General features: G+C 38.8%; 2 protein-coding genes across 2 annotated transcripts in view; one reads left to right on the top strand and one right to left on the bottom strand.

Moving 5' to 3' along the window:
• Positions 1 to 3,242, top strand: part of LOC102866702 (tripartite motif-containing protein 43-like) — a 5,781-nt gene extending 2,539 nt beyond the window's left edge. The window contains exons 2-5 of the mRNA XM_006899348.1: positions 2,627 to 2,762; positions 2,794 to 2,825; positions 2,929 to 3,022; positions 3,055 to 3,242. Of these exons, the coding sequence (XP_006899410.1) occupies positions 2,627 to 2,762; positions 2,794 to 2,825; positions 2,929 to 3,022; positions 3,055 to 3,242 (450 nt within the window). The remainder of the gene's footprint in view (positions 1 to 2,626; positions 2,763 to 2,793; positions 2,826 to 2,928; positions 3,023 to 3,054) is intronic.
• Positions 1 to 10,918, bottom strand: part of LOC102875755 (DNA damage-regulated autophagy modulator protein 2-like) — a 38,534-nt gene that overhangs the window by 22,620 nt on the left and 4,996 nt on the right. The gene's annotated exons all lie outside the window — the stretch shown is intronic.

Raw genomic sequence — 10,918 nt, 5'->3', positions numbered from 1 at the left:
AGACAACACTACTACTATACACCCCTCTCAAGAAAAGATAGAACTACCAAAAAGAAACTCAACAAAGATGCTGAAGAATTAAACCATACAATAAACCAATTCGATCTCACAGATATTTATAGGCTAATGCATCCCAAAACATCACAGTACACCTTCTTCTCCAAAGTGAATGGAACATTCTCCAGAATAGATCACATTTTAGGTCACAGGGCAAGCATCAATAAATTTAAAAACATAAAAATAATACAAAGCATCTTTTCAGACCACAATGCTACAAAATTAGAAATTAGTAACAAGACAATAAAGGATAAAAAAACCCCATACATTTGGAAGCTGATTAACACCTTGCTTGAACATGAGTCGGTGCCAGAAGAAAAAAAAAATAAATTAAAAGGTTTCTTGAAACAACTGACAATGAAAACATCACTTACCAAAACCTCTGGGAAACAGCCAAAGCAGTATTCAGAGCTCAGTTTATAGGAATAAGCAAACACATCAAAAGGGAGGGAAAAAATGACTATTAATTCTCTAACCCAACATATCCAACAAATTGAACAAGAACAGCAAGAAAAACGAACATCCTCTAAAAAAACCTTGAAATTATAAAAATTAGAGCAGAAATAAAAGAAATAGAAAACCGAAAAACAACTGAAACCATCAATAAAACTAGGAGTTCATTCTTTGAAAGGTCAATGAAATCAACAAACCACTAGGCAAAACAAAGGGAAAAAAAGGAAAAGACACAAATCATCTGAATAAGAGATAAAATGGGCAACATCACAACAGAAACAACAAAAATAAAAAGGCTAACACTAGAATATTAAGAATTACTAGACTCAAACAATTATGAAAACCTAGAGAAAATGGATACTTAGAAATTAACAACCTACCTAAACAGAAAAGCTTTACCTTTGAGAACAGGAACTAGGCAAGGATGCTCATTATCACCTCTCCTATTCAATATTGTATTGGAAGACATAGCGGTAACAATAGGACAAGAGAAAGAAATAAGAGGTATCCAAATTGGAAAAGAGGAGGTAAAATTATCTATGCAGCTGATATGATAGCATACTTAGGAAACCCTAAAGACTCAGCAAGAAAACTACTGGACATAGTTGACCAATTCATCAAAGAGACCATAACTGCCACCCAAGTATATATATGCACACCCATGTTTATTGCGGCTTTGTTCACAATAACAAAGAGCTGGGAACATCAACAAATGAATGGCTAGAGAAGCTTTGGTATATTCACACAATGGAATACTATGCAGTATTGAAAAATAAGGAACTCATGAAATATTATACAAAATGGATGGTCCTGGAGGACATTATGCTGAGTGAAACAGCTCAGTCACAAAAGGACAAATACTGCATGGTGCCACTGTTGTAAAGCAGGTCTGACATCGGAATTGGGAGGAAATGAAGAGGGGATAAATAACATAAACTGCATTGAAACAGATGAGGGAAAGAACTGTTTGGAAGCAATTTATGATTAGGCATTATTGTCATGACAGGAGTCCAGCATGAAAGCTGCATGGTGGAGTGGACTCGGGGAAAGTGGATTGTATAATAACGAAAAAATTTACTTCTTTATTTATTTTTACTTTTCGAAGAGAAAAATGTACTAGGGGAAAGGTGTGGGCTGGGAGGAAAGTGTACAACAATGAATGAAGGGAATCCAAGGTCTCTGTAAACTTACATGAAAATAAAAAAAAAAAGGAGGAGTATACACGAGAGCCTTGCCCCTGGCAAATCGTGGATGACTGTGGTGGTGCCTTTATGATGGGCACCATAGGTGGTGGCATCTTTCAAGCAATCAAAGGTTTCTGTAATTCTCCTGTGGGTGTCAGCCACAGACTACGAGGGAGTTTGGCAGCTATTAAAACCAGGGCTCCACAGTTAGGAGGCAGCTTTGCTGTTTGGGGAGGTCTGTTTTCCATGACTGACTGCAGTGTGGTTCAGATCAGAGGAAAAGAAGATCCCTGGAACTCCATCACAAGTGGTGCCTTAACAGGAGCCATACTGGCCGCAAGAAATGGACCGGTGGCTATGGTTGGGTCAGCTGCGATGGGTGGCATTCTTCTAGCTTTAATTGAAGGAGCTGGTATCTTATTGACAAGATTTGCTTCTGCACAGTTTCCCAGTGGTCCTCAGTTTGCTGAAGATCTCTCCCAATTGCCTTCAATCCAGTTACCTTCCTCACCGTTTGGAGACTATTGTCAGTACCAATAGGATTAAGACTCATGTCTTGGAGTTAACAAACGAGCTGTAGTTGAAGAATGATTTTGGAAGACCAAGTTGCAGTCTGTTTTTAAAATCATAGGTGGGACAATTCTGGCCAAATAGGCTGTGGGAAGACATTTAGTACTTTTTTTTTCCTATTTAAAGGAACACAAGGAGAAAGTATTAAGAGAATAAATTTATTTATTCACACTTGGTTTGGATTTGTGATCAGAATAAATGTCTAGTATCTTAAAAATATGACAAGTGCTCAGAAGATGAAGGACCAAAGGACAACTAGCAATGAAACGTGACCACCATTTCCTTTGGGACTTCTCAGCCTGGGTTTATGTGTTGTGTTATTCACACAGTAAAAACTCCTGGAACTTGCTCTTTCTTTTAAGATAAAAAAAAAAAAATTTAAAAAAGCAAGTGCTGTGGAGGAATACCTGGAGCTGATAAAACAAATGACAGCTTTAACGGAAAAGATTCAAGAGAATGAGAGAAATCTCAGTGAAGAAAGCAATATAATAAATATGCGTATGTATATTAAGCATCTATGGAGAATAAGGATCTGCACTGAATATTACATGTTGCATCCAGGTCTTCTCTGGAAGGAAAAACAACATTTAATGCTACATAAATACAAAGAGGAATAGGTTTTATAGCAACTCAAGAAAAAGAAATCTGCTAGGTTCAGAAAATAAAACACCTTAGAGAAATGTACAAGGAGCTGCTTAATATGTGCCATAAATCAGATGTGGAGCCACTCCAGGATTTGGGTGACATATTGTCCAGGAGTTAATTTATGCAGCTGCTCCGTCTTTTGGATTGAAAGGCAGGTTAAACCAATTTGGGGTTGAAATTTCTTTCTATTATGAAATAAGCAGTCATGGTACCATGCATTCTGATTTTGTAAAGAGACTTGACTTTGGGTATGATGTGCAAGATGGGTGTTTTTCTTCTGCAAGATATAACTTTGCCGATTGGGGATCCCAGGGCATTACCTCTGGAAAATAATACTGGGAGACATAATTGGACAAATCTTTGGACAGGGCTGAAGGAGTCTCTAAAGACACCTGCTTAAAGAAGAATGGCTCGGTAGTCTTGACAAAGGGTATGTTTCTTCTTTTTTTATTATTATTAATTTTAATGAAAGTTTACAGAGACTTCTGATTTCATTCATTGTTGTACCTTTCTCCCTACACTTCCCCGCCTCCCCAGTTTGCTCTTCTCTCTGAAAAGTAAAAGAAAAATTTCCTTGTTATACAATCCCTCCCCCCAAGGCCACTCTACCATTCAACCTTCTTTTTGAAAAGTGAAAGATTCTTTCATTGTTATACAGTTCCTCCCCCCAAATCCACTCCAATATGCAGCCTTTGTTCTGGACTCCTGTCATGACAATAATACGTTTCTTCTTTTATGTGTGATGGAGGATAACTGATGCAGTCTTTTGACCACCACCCAATATTTTCTCACTATATGCAGAAACCTCTGGACTAGTGTATTTGTTGATTTTGGCAGTGTGAGTTTTATTAATATTGCCAAAAATACCCCCACTTGGAAATACCCACTCTAGTCCTTTGACTACCCATTCAGACCTTTTCATTTTTGAGCCAATCACAACATATCATGAGTCAGTCAGGAAAATGAGGACTCCACATCTGAGGAAGCCCTTCTCAAAGGAAGATAATCACACTATCTCCTCTATCGTTCTATCAAAATGTTAAATATAAATGTGCAAATTAAAAAAAAGCCAATGATAACAAAGGAAGAAGTTCAAGCTTCACTGGAGGCACTGGTAAAGACAACCCAAGAATAGACTGGACTGGATACTGACTGACAAGTTTCAACTAGCAGATGTGTCTCTGGATGTTGCTCACCAGTCCATACCAAGAAGTTTGGAGGTCAGGTGCTTGGCCAAATGACTGGAAGAGACCCATATTTGTTCCCATTCTCAAGAAAGGTAACCCAACAGAATGTACAAATCATTCAACAATATCATTAATATCACATGCAAGAAAAATATTGCTGAAGATAACCCAGAAATGGCTGGAACAGGACAGGTAACTGCCAGAAGTTCAAGCTGGCTTTAGAAGATGTTGTGGTACCAGGGATATCACTGCTGATGTCAGCTGGATTCTGGCTGGGAGCAGAGAATACCAGAGGAATGTTTATCTGTGTTGTATGGACTATGTGAAGGCATTTGACTATGTGGATCACAACAAACTATGGCTGATATTGAGAAGAAAGGGAATTTCAGAACACCTAATTGTGAATGTGTGAAACCTATTTCTTGTACAAACAGAACAAGGGAACACTGAATAGTTTAAAATGAGGAAGGGTGTCCATTTGAGTTGTATCATTTCTCCTTATTTATCCAATCTGTATGCTAAACAAATAATCCATGAAGCTGTACTCTATGAAAAATGTGGCATTAAGATTGTAGGAACAGAACCTACATTATGCAAATGATATAACCTTGCTTGCTAAAAGAGAAAAGGACCTGAAGCCCTTGCTGAGAAGATCAAGACTATAGCCTTCCATATGGATTACATCTTAACATCAAGAAAACAAAGGTCCACTGGGCCACAATTATGATAGATGGAGAAAGGACTGAAACTGTTAATAATTTCATCTTTCTTGGCTCCATAATCAACACCCTTGTTACTGGCAGACGGGAGATGAGCAGACGTAGTGCTTTGGGCAAGGATGCTGTCAGGGACCTCTCTAAAATACTGAAGAGCAATAATGTCAGTTTAAAGACTAAGGTGTATCTGATACAGGCTGTGGTCTTTTCAGTCACTAATTATGCAACTGAGAGCTGGACATGAATAAAGATGACAGAAGAATAATTGATGTCTTTGAGCTGTGATGGTGGAGAAGAGCACTGAACAGCTAATGGATCAAAAGATCAAACAGGTATGTTAGGGAAATGGTGCTGCCACCGTGCTCCTTGGAGGCAAGGATGGCAAAGCTTTGTTCTCTCACATTTTGGACATGTTGTTAAGAGAGGATATTCTTTTGGAAAGAATATTGTACTCGGAAAGGTGGAGGGTCAGTGAAAGAGAGGAAGACTCCAGTAAGATGGACTGACACAGCAAATGCAGCAATGGGCTCAAGTATGTCAGAGATGATGAGGAAGGTACAGGATAGGGCAGGATTCAAATCTGTTCTTCATAGGGTCACAATGAGTTGTACTCAACTTGATGGCACCTAACAACAACAACAACATCATATGCCAACAAAGGGAGCTGTCGTGGCCAAGTGATAAGAACTATGCTGTCAACCCAAAGGCATACAGTTCAAATCCACCAGCTGATCCTTGGGAGAAAGACAATCTCTTCATTTGCGATTCCCAACCTCTGAAACCTGCTGGAGGGTCAGCTGTAAGTTGATTCTGACTTGATGGTACTTAGCAGTAACAACATGTGTCAACAATTAAGTCTCTTAAAAGCTCCATTTATAATTATATGTGTATAACTCAAAAGTATTTTAGAGAGAATAAGAGAATTGCTACAAAGCTGGAAAGTGGTAGATAAAGGATTCTGGCATTCTAACTCCAAATCACTATGCTGTACTGTCAGACTAAACTTCTTTAAGGTCTTCAAATGGGTCATGCTTTGCTATAAATCTTTAGACTTTTATACATATACTCACTTTTATCTGAATGGTAGGTAACAATGCTATCACGCCACTACTACCACCAGTTAACTCCTACAACATATCCTATAGCTTCCAATCGGCCTTCAGCAGTGTTCCTTTGTTCTAGTAACACCGCTCAATTGTCCATCCAAGACACTCATTACATTTAGCCACCCATTACTTCCTTCTTTGGCTTTCTCTTCCTTACTAAATTTTAAATTCTGTGAGAATAGGAAGCAACTATTATATTCCCAACTCCTACATGAGAATTAAAAAAAAAAATTAAAAAAGAAAGAGACTGACTAAATTTTGCCACATCACTGCTTTCTCCCTAAAATCCCAAACTAAGGATGTTATTAATAAGGAGTCAATAATGTAAATTGAAAACAACTTTTCTTTTTATAATTTGCTTTTTGTTGCTGAGAATATACACAGCAGGATCACATCAATTCAACAACTTCTACATGTACAATTCAGTGACACTGATTACATTAAGTTGTGCAACTCTCCTCAACTTCCTTTTCTAAGTTCTTCTTCCCTTTTAACACTTATTCCCTATAAAATCATTACCCTCTAAGGTTCCTCTGCAAATCTTATGAGCTGTCATTGCCAATTTGATCCCATAGAGATCTTAAAAATCAAGGTAAATATTGTTTCTTCACTTACTGCTGGTCTAACTCAACAGCCTTACATCGGGTCTCCAAGATTACAAATTATAATGGAGGAGATGGTTCATCTTTCTCTCACAGTAGACTCAGGTCTTTGGGTTAGCAGCATGATCTGCTACTGACTATAACATCACAGTTCTCTACTCTTTACTGGTTAAGCTAAACTACTGTTTGGAACTAAGAAGACTTCAAGGGACAATTCTGTTCAAGGTTTAACGCTCATCTCAGGGAAGTAATGTTGGGAGGGTTAATCAAGTCTACATGGCTGTAGATAAATAGGGATTCCAAAAGAATTTGACATTATGTTCTACATTTCTACTATTTAATCAAGATTCGTTAATAGAACTAATGCAGATTCATGAATTTTCTTTTTTTTCCGCAAGTTTGGAAGAGAATAGTTTCTTTTCCCCCCTTTTTATTATTATTAATTTCAATGAACATCTACAGAGATTTTGGAATTCCATTCATTCATTGATGCACTTTTCTCCCCACCCACTCACCCCCCCACCCCCAGTTCACTCCTCTCCTTGAAAAGCAAAAGAAAAACTCCTTCATTGGTACACAATCCCCCCCACCCCGCACATTCCCCACTCCCACCCCAAGTATACTCCACTCTGCAACCCTCAGGATTTTCTTTATAAATTCACTTTCAAATTATAAGAAATTATGTCTAGAATGTAAGAATAATTAATTTCATGTTGGAAGAGCATCTTCTCATAACCTGATATGAAGAATATCCCATGAACTTTGTAAAAAAAATTTAAGCCCTTACAGCCAAAATCCTCCATTGTGCTCAATTTCCTCATCACAGACTAAACTTCTAAATAGTGAAATCTAAGTTACTTTTGACTTGTATTTGTGACTCGCCTTGATCATCTGACTTGTTACTAAATTTGTACACACATAGCTTGCTAGATAAGTTTCTTTTCCTTTATTAAGACTTTCCACATTTTAGGCTTGATTGAGTAATTTCCTGCCTGAATTATCACAATCTTCTCTTCACATATTTCCCCCTCTATTTAGCCCTAACATTCCATCATTTTTTCTCCACCCTCCCCCATTGTTCTTGCTGGGTTTAGAAGAGGGCATGGTGCTAAGGATATTACAGCTAATGTTAGATGGATCTTGGCTGAAAGCAGGGATTACCAGAGGAATGTCTGTGTTTCATTGACTATGTAAAGGCATTTGTGTGTATAACAACAAACTGTGGATGACTCTGAGAAGGTAATCCCATAACATTTGATTGTGTTTATGCAACACCTATACTTGGACCAGGAGGCAGTCTGTCAGAACAGCAAGGAGACAATGAATGGTTCAAAATCAGGAAGGGTGTATGCCAGGGATGTGTCTTAACTGCATACATTTTCAATCTATATGCAGAACACATTACCTGGGAGGCTGGGCTGTATGAGGAGAAATATGGCATCAAGATTGCAGGAAGACTCATCAGCAATCTGCCTTATGCGGATGAAACAGCCCTGCTTGCTGAAACTAAGAAGGACATAAAGCACTTTCTGTAGAATATAAAAAAACTGAAGCCTTAAGTATGGATTGAAGCTCAAAATCCAGAAAACAAAATCTCATCGCTGGCCTGACTGGCAGCATCATGACAGATGGTAAAGAGACTGAGATTCTTAACAGCTTGAATTTGCTTGGCTCCACAATCAACATTTTTTATACCAGCAGCCAGGAAATAAAAATTTGAATTGTATTGGGAAAGTCTGCTGCCAGGGACTTCTCCAGAGTACTGAAGAGCAAAAATGTCACTCTGGAGACTAAGGTGTGACTAATCTAGGCCATAGTCTTTGCCATTACTTGCTATGCATCAGGAAGCTGGACAATGTTTAGGGATGATAGAAGGAGAACTGATGGCTTTGAGCTGTGTTATTGGGGAGAGTACTGAATATACCATGGACTGCTAAGGGAACAAACTGGTTTGCCCTAGAGAGGGTGAAATGAGGCTGTTCCTTGGAGGCAAAGATTCTGAAGCTTCATCTGACCTACTCTGGGCATGCTGCAAGAAGGAAGCAGTCCTTGAAGAGGGATATCATGCTTGCGAGGGTGGAGGGACAGCACAAGAGAAGAAGACCATCAATGAGATTGACTGATTCAGTCACTGGAGTGGTAGGGGTAGGTGTGTTAGAGGCAATAAGGTTGGCACAAGATAGAGCAGAGTTTAGGGCTGCTGTACATAAGGTCACTGAGTCGCAAATAATTCAACAGTATGTAACGACAACAGCATCAATATGTAATGCACTCTATTACCAGGGGTCCTCACTGCACCTTAGTACTCATTTATTTATTTATTTATTATGTCTTTTTTTACTCTGTTATTATCATTCCTTGCCAAGATTTCAAGGTTCTTTCCTTAGTATGGATTTTTGGAACATCATTCTCACTCTATTTATAAATCTCTTCTAAAATCTTACTTCTAATTGCTTATCTTTTTATCTCTCTTTAATCATTATTTTGTTCCTAATAATCCCAAGCTAAGATCTTCAATAGTCTAGTTCTAGTATTTGCTGGTTCTGTTGGCCCTTGCACTTACAGGTTTCTGATCTGTGATGATCATAAGTAGGAACTCTGGCAAGATAGTCTGTAAGGAGCTGTGCTGCTAACCCAAAGGCCACACCCTCTCTGGAAGTTCAAATCCACCAGCAGCTTAAGGGGACAAAGTCGGACAACCTCTTATGTGATTTTACAGCAACAGAAACATAACAGAGGCCAGCTGTGAGTCAGTTAAGTCAGTGAATCCGGAAAATTCTAAAAAGTTGTTAAGAGTGAATCATTTCAAAAAGAATCTGTGTTTGTTTTTGTCAGGCACCTTAGTATATACCAACCTTAGTCAACTTTCTTCATTCCCAGCTATTTAGAACACATGCTGTACACTGTCAATGAGAACCAACTCATTGTTGACTCACAAGTGGGTTTTCAGAGGCAGTAAATTGCACAGACGACTTTCTGTCTTTCCCCCCCCCAGAGCAGTTGGCAGTTTGAATCTCATGCCTTTGGGGTGGCTGCACAAGTCCTTACTACCAGGCCATGAGCACTCCCTACTGTGTGATTACTGTGAGCAAAATAACACCTTGCTCTGTTAGACATATTTGAATAAATGGAATCCCTCATCAAGGATCTTCTACATTTAAGACAGCTTCCTAGTTTCATTCAGAAGACAGATAATCATCAACTGTATTGTTGTTGTTGCAATGTTATCACTGAGTCAGAAACAAAACCATAGCTGACTCTCCAGTGGATTTTCAGAGGCAGTTAACTGCATAGAAGATTGCTCATCTTTATGAAGCAGTTGATAAGATTTGAACTGTGTGCCTTTGGGTTGGCAGCACAACTCCTTACTTCTAAGCCATCAGAACTCTCTAAGAGTATGTTGTTGTTAAGTGCCGTTGAGTCACAGGCGACTCATAGCGACCCTATGAAGAAGAGTTCTCAATGCTTGGGTGTCTTTCATCCTCTCTCCAGGTTCATAGGATTTCCGGAGGCAAGCTATTATGGAAGTGGATGCCACTCCTGCTTCCAAGCTTGTTTTAATCAGGGAGCTCCACCCCACTCTCTGTCCACATTGGGTAACCAGCCATTAACGTATTTGACACATCAGTGTCATAGGGTTCAGCCTCACAGCAACCACAAGTTACACCAGGGGTATAGCCGGAGGGCCCCGTCCGTGTCTTACCATCCTGGCCCACCCAAATGCTGGCAAACTCCTTGCCCTAGACTCCCAGTTCATCTGGTAAGTCCACTCTGTCAATCCCCACGTGGGGCAACAAGAACACCACAAATTGCAAAAGGTATTAAGGAACTAGGAAAGGCTGAGTACAGAAAGTGATGTCTGAACTTGGTTTTGGTAAGTAGGAAGGTAATGGACTTGGAGAAACAAAAAAAGGGAGAGGAGGTTCTGTTTCTGGCAAAGGATTGAACAGTAATTTGAAATCTCTTTTACCAAAATAATTAAATGCTGGATATAGTATACTAAATTTTTAAATAATTCATTTATAATGAATAAATGAAAATTTTCAGGACAAATAAGTTGGGAAGAAAGCTAAACTCGAGTGGTAAATTCACAATGTGGTTCCTTTAATTTGGCTTATTAGCACCTGAGGTACAGAAATAGACTTCAGACCAATAAACTCCCAAATACACAGCTCCAGGCAATTCCTTTTATGTGTTTATCTGTTAAATGATATGTTAGGGTGACATTTTCATAAACGTAAATATTTCTGTTTCAAATTATATAACACATGGTCTTGGAGAATTACCCACTACACATTTAGTCAGGACCCACAAAAGCCTACATAGTGAAAGGTGGATTAGAAAAATACGCCTTTGTATCTCACTCCCTGATTTCAAATCCTACTACACTGCCGTAGT

This window comes from Elephantulus edwardii, unplaced genomic scaffold, assembly GCF_000299155.1.
Source record: "Elephantulus edwardii isolate Elephantulus edwardi_28Jun2011 unplaced genomic scaffold, EleEdw1.0 scaffold00252, whole genome shotgun sequence".
NCBI classification, from domain to species: Eukaryota; Metazoa; Chordata; class Mammalia; order Macroscelidea; family Macroscelididae; genus Elephantulus; species Elephantulus edwardii.
This window is presented reverse-complemented; position numbering and strand designations above follow the sequence as displayed.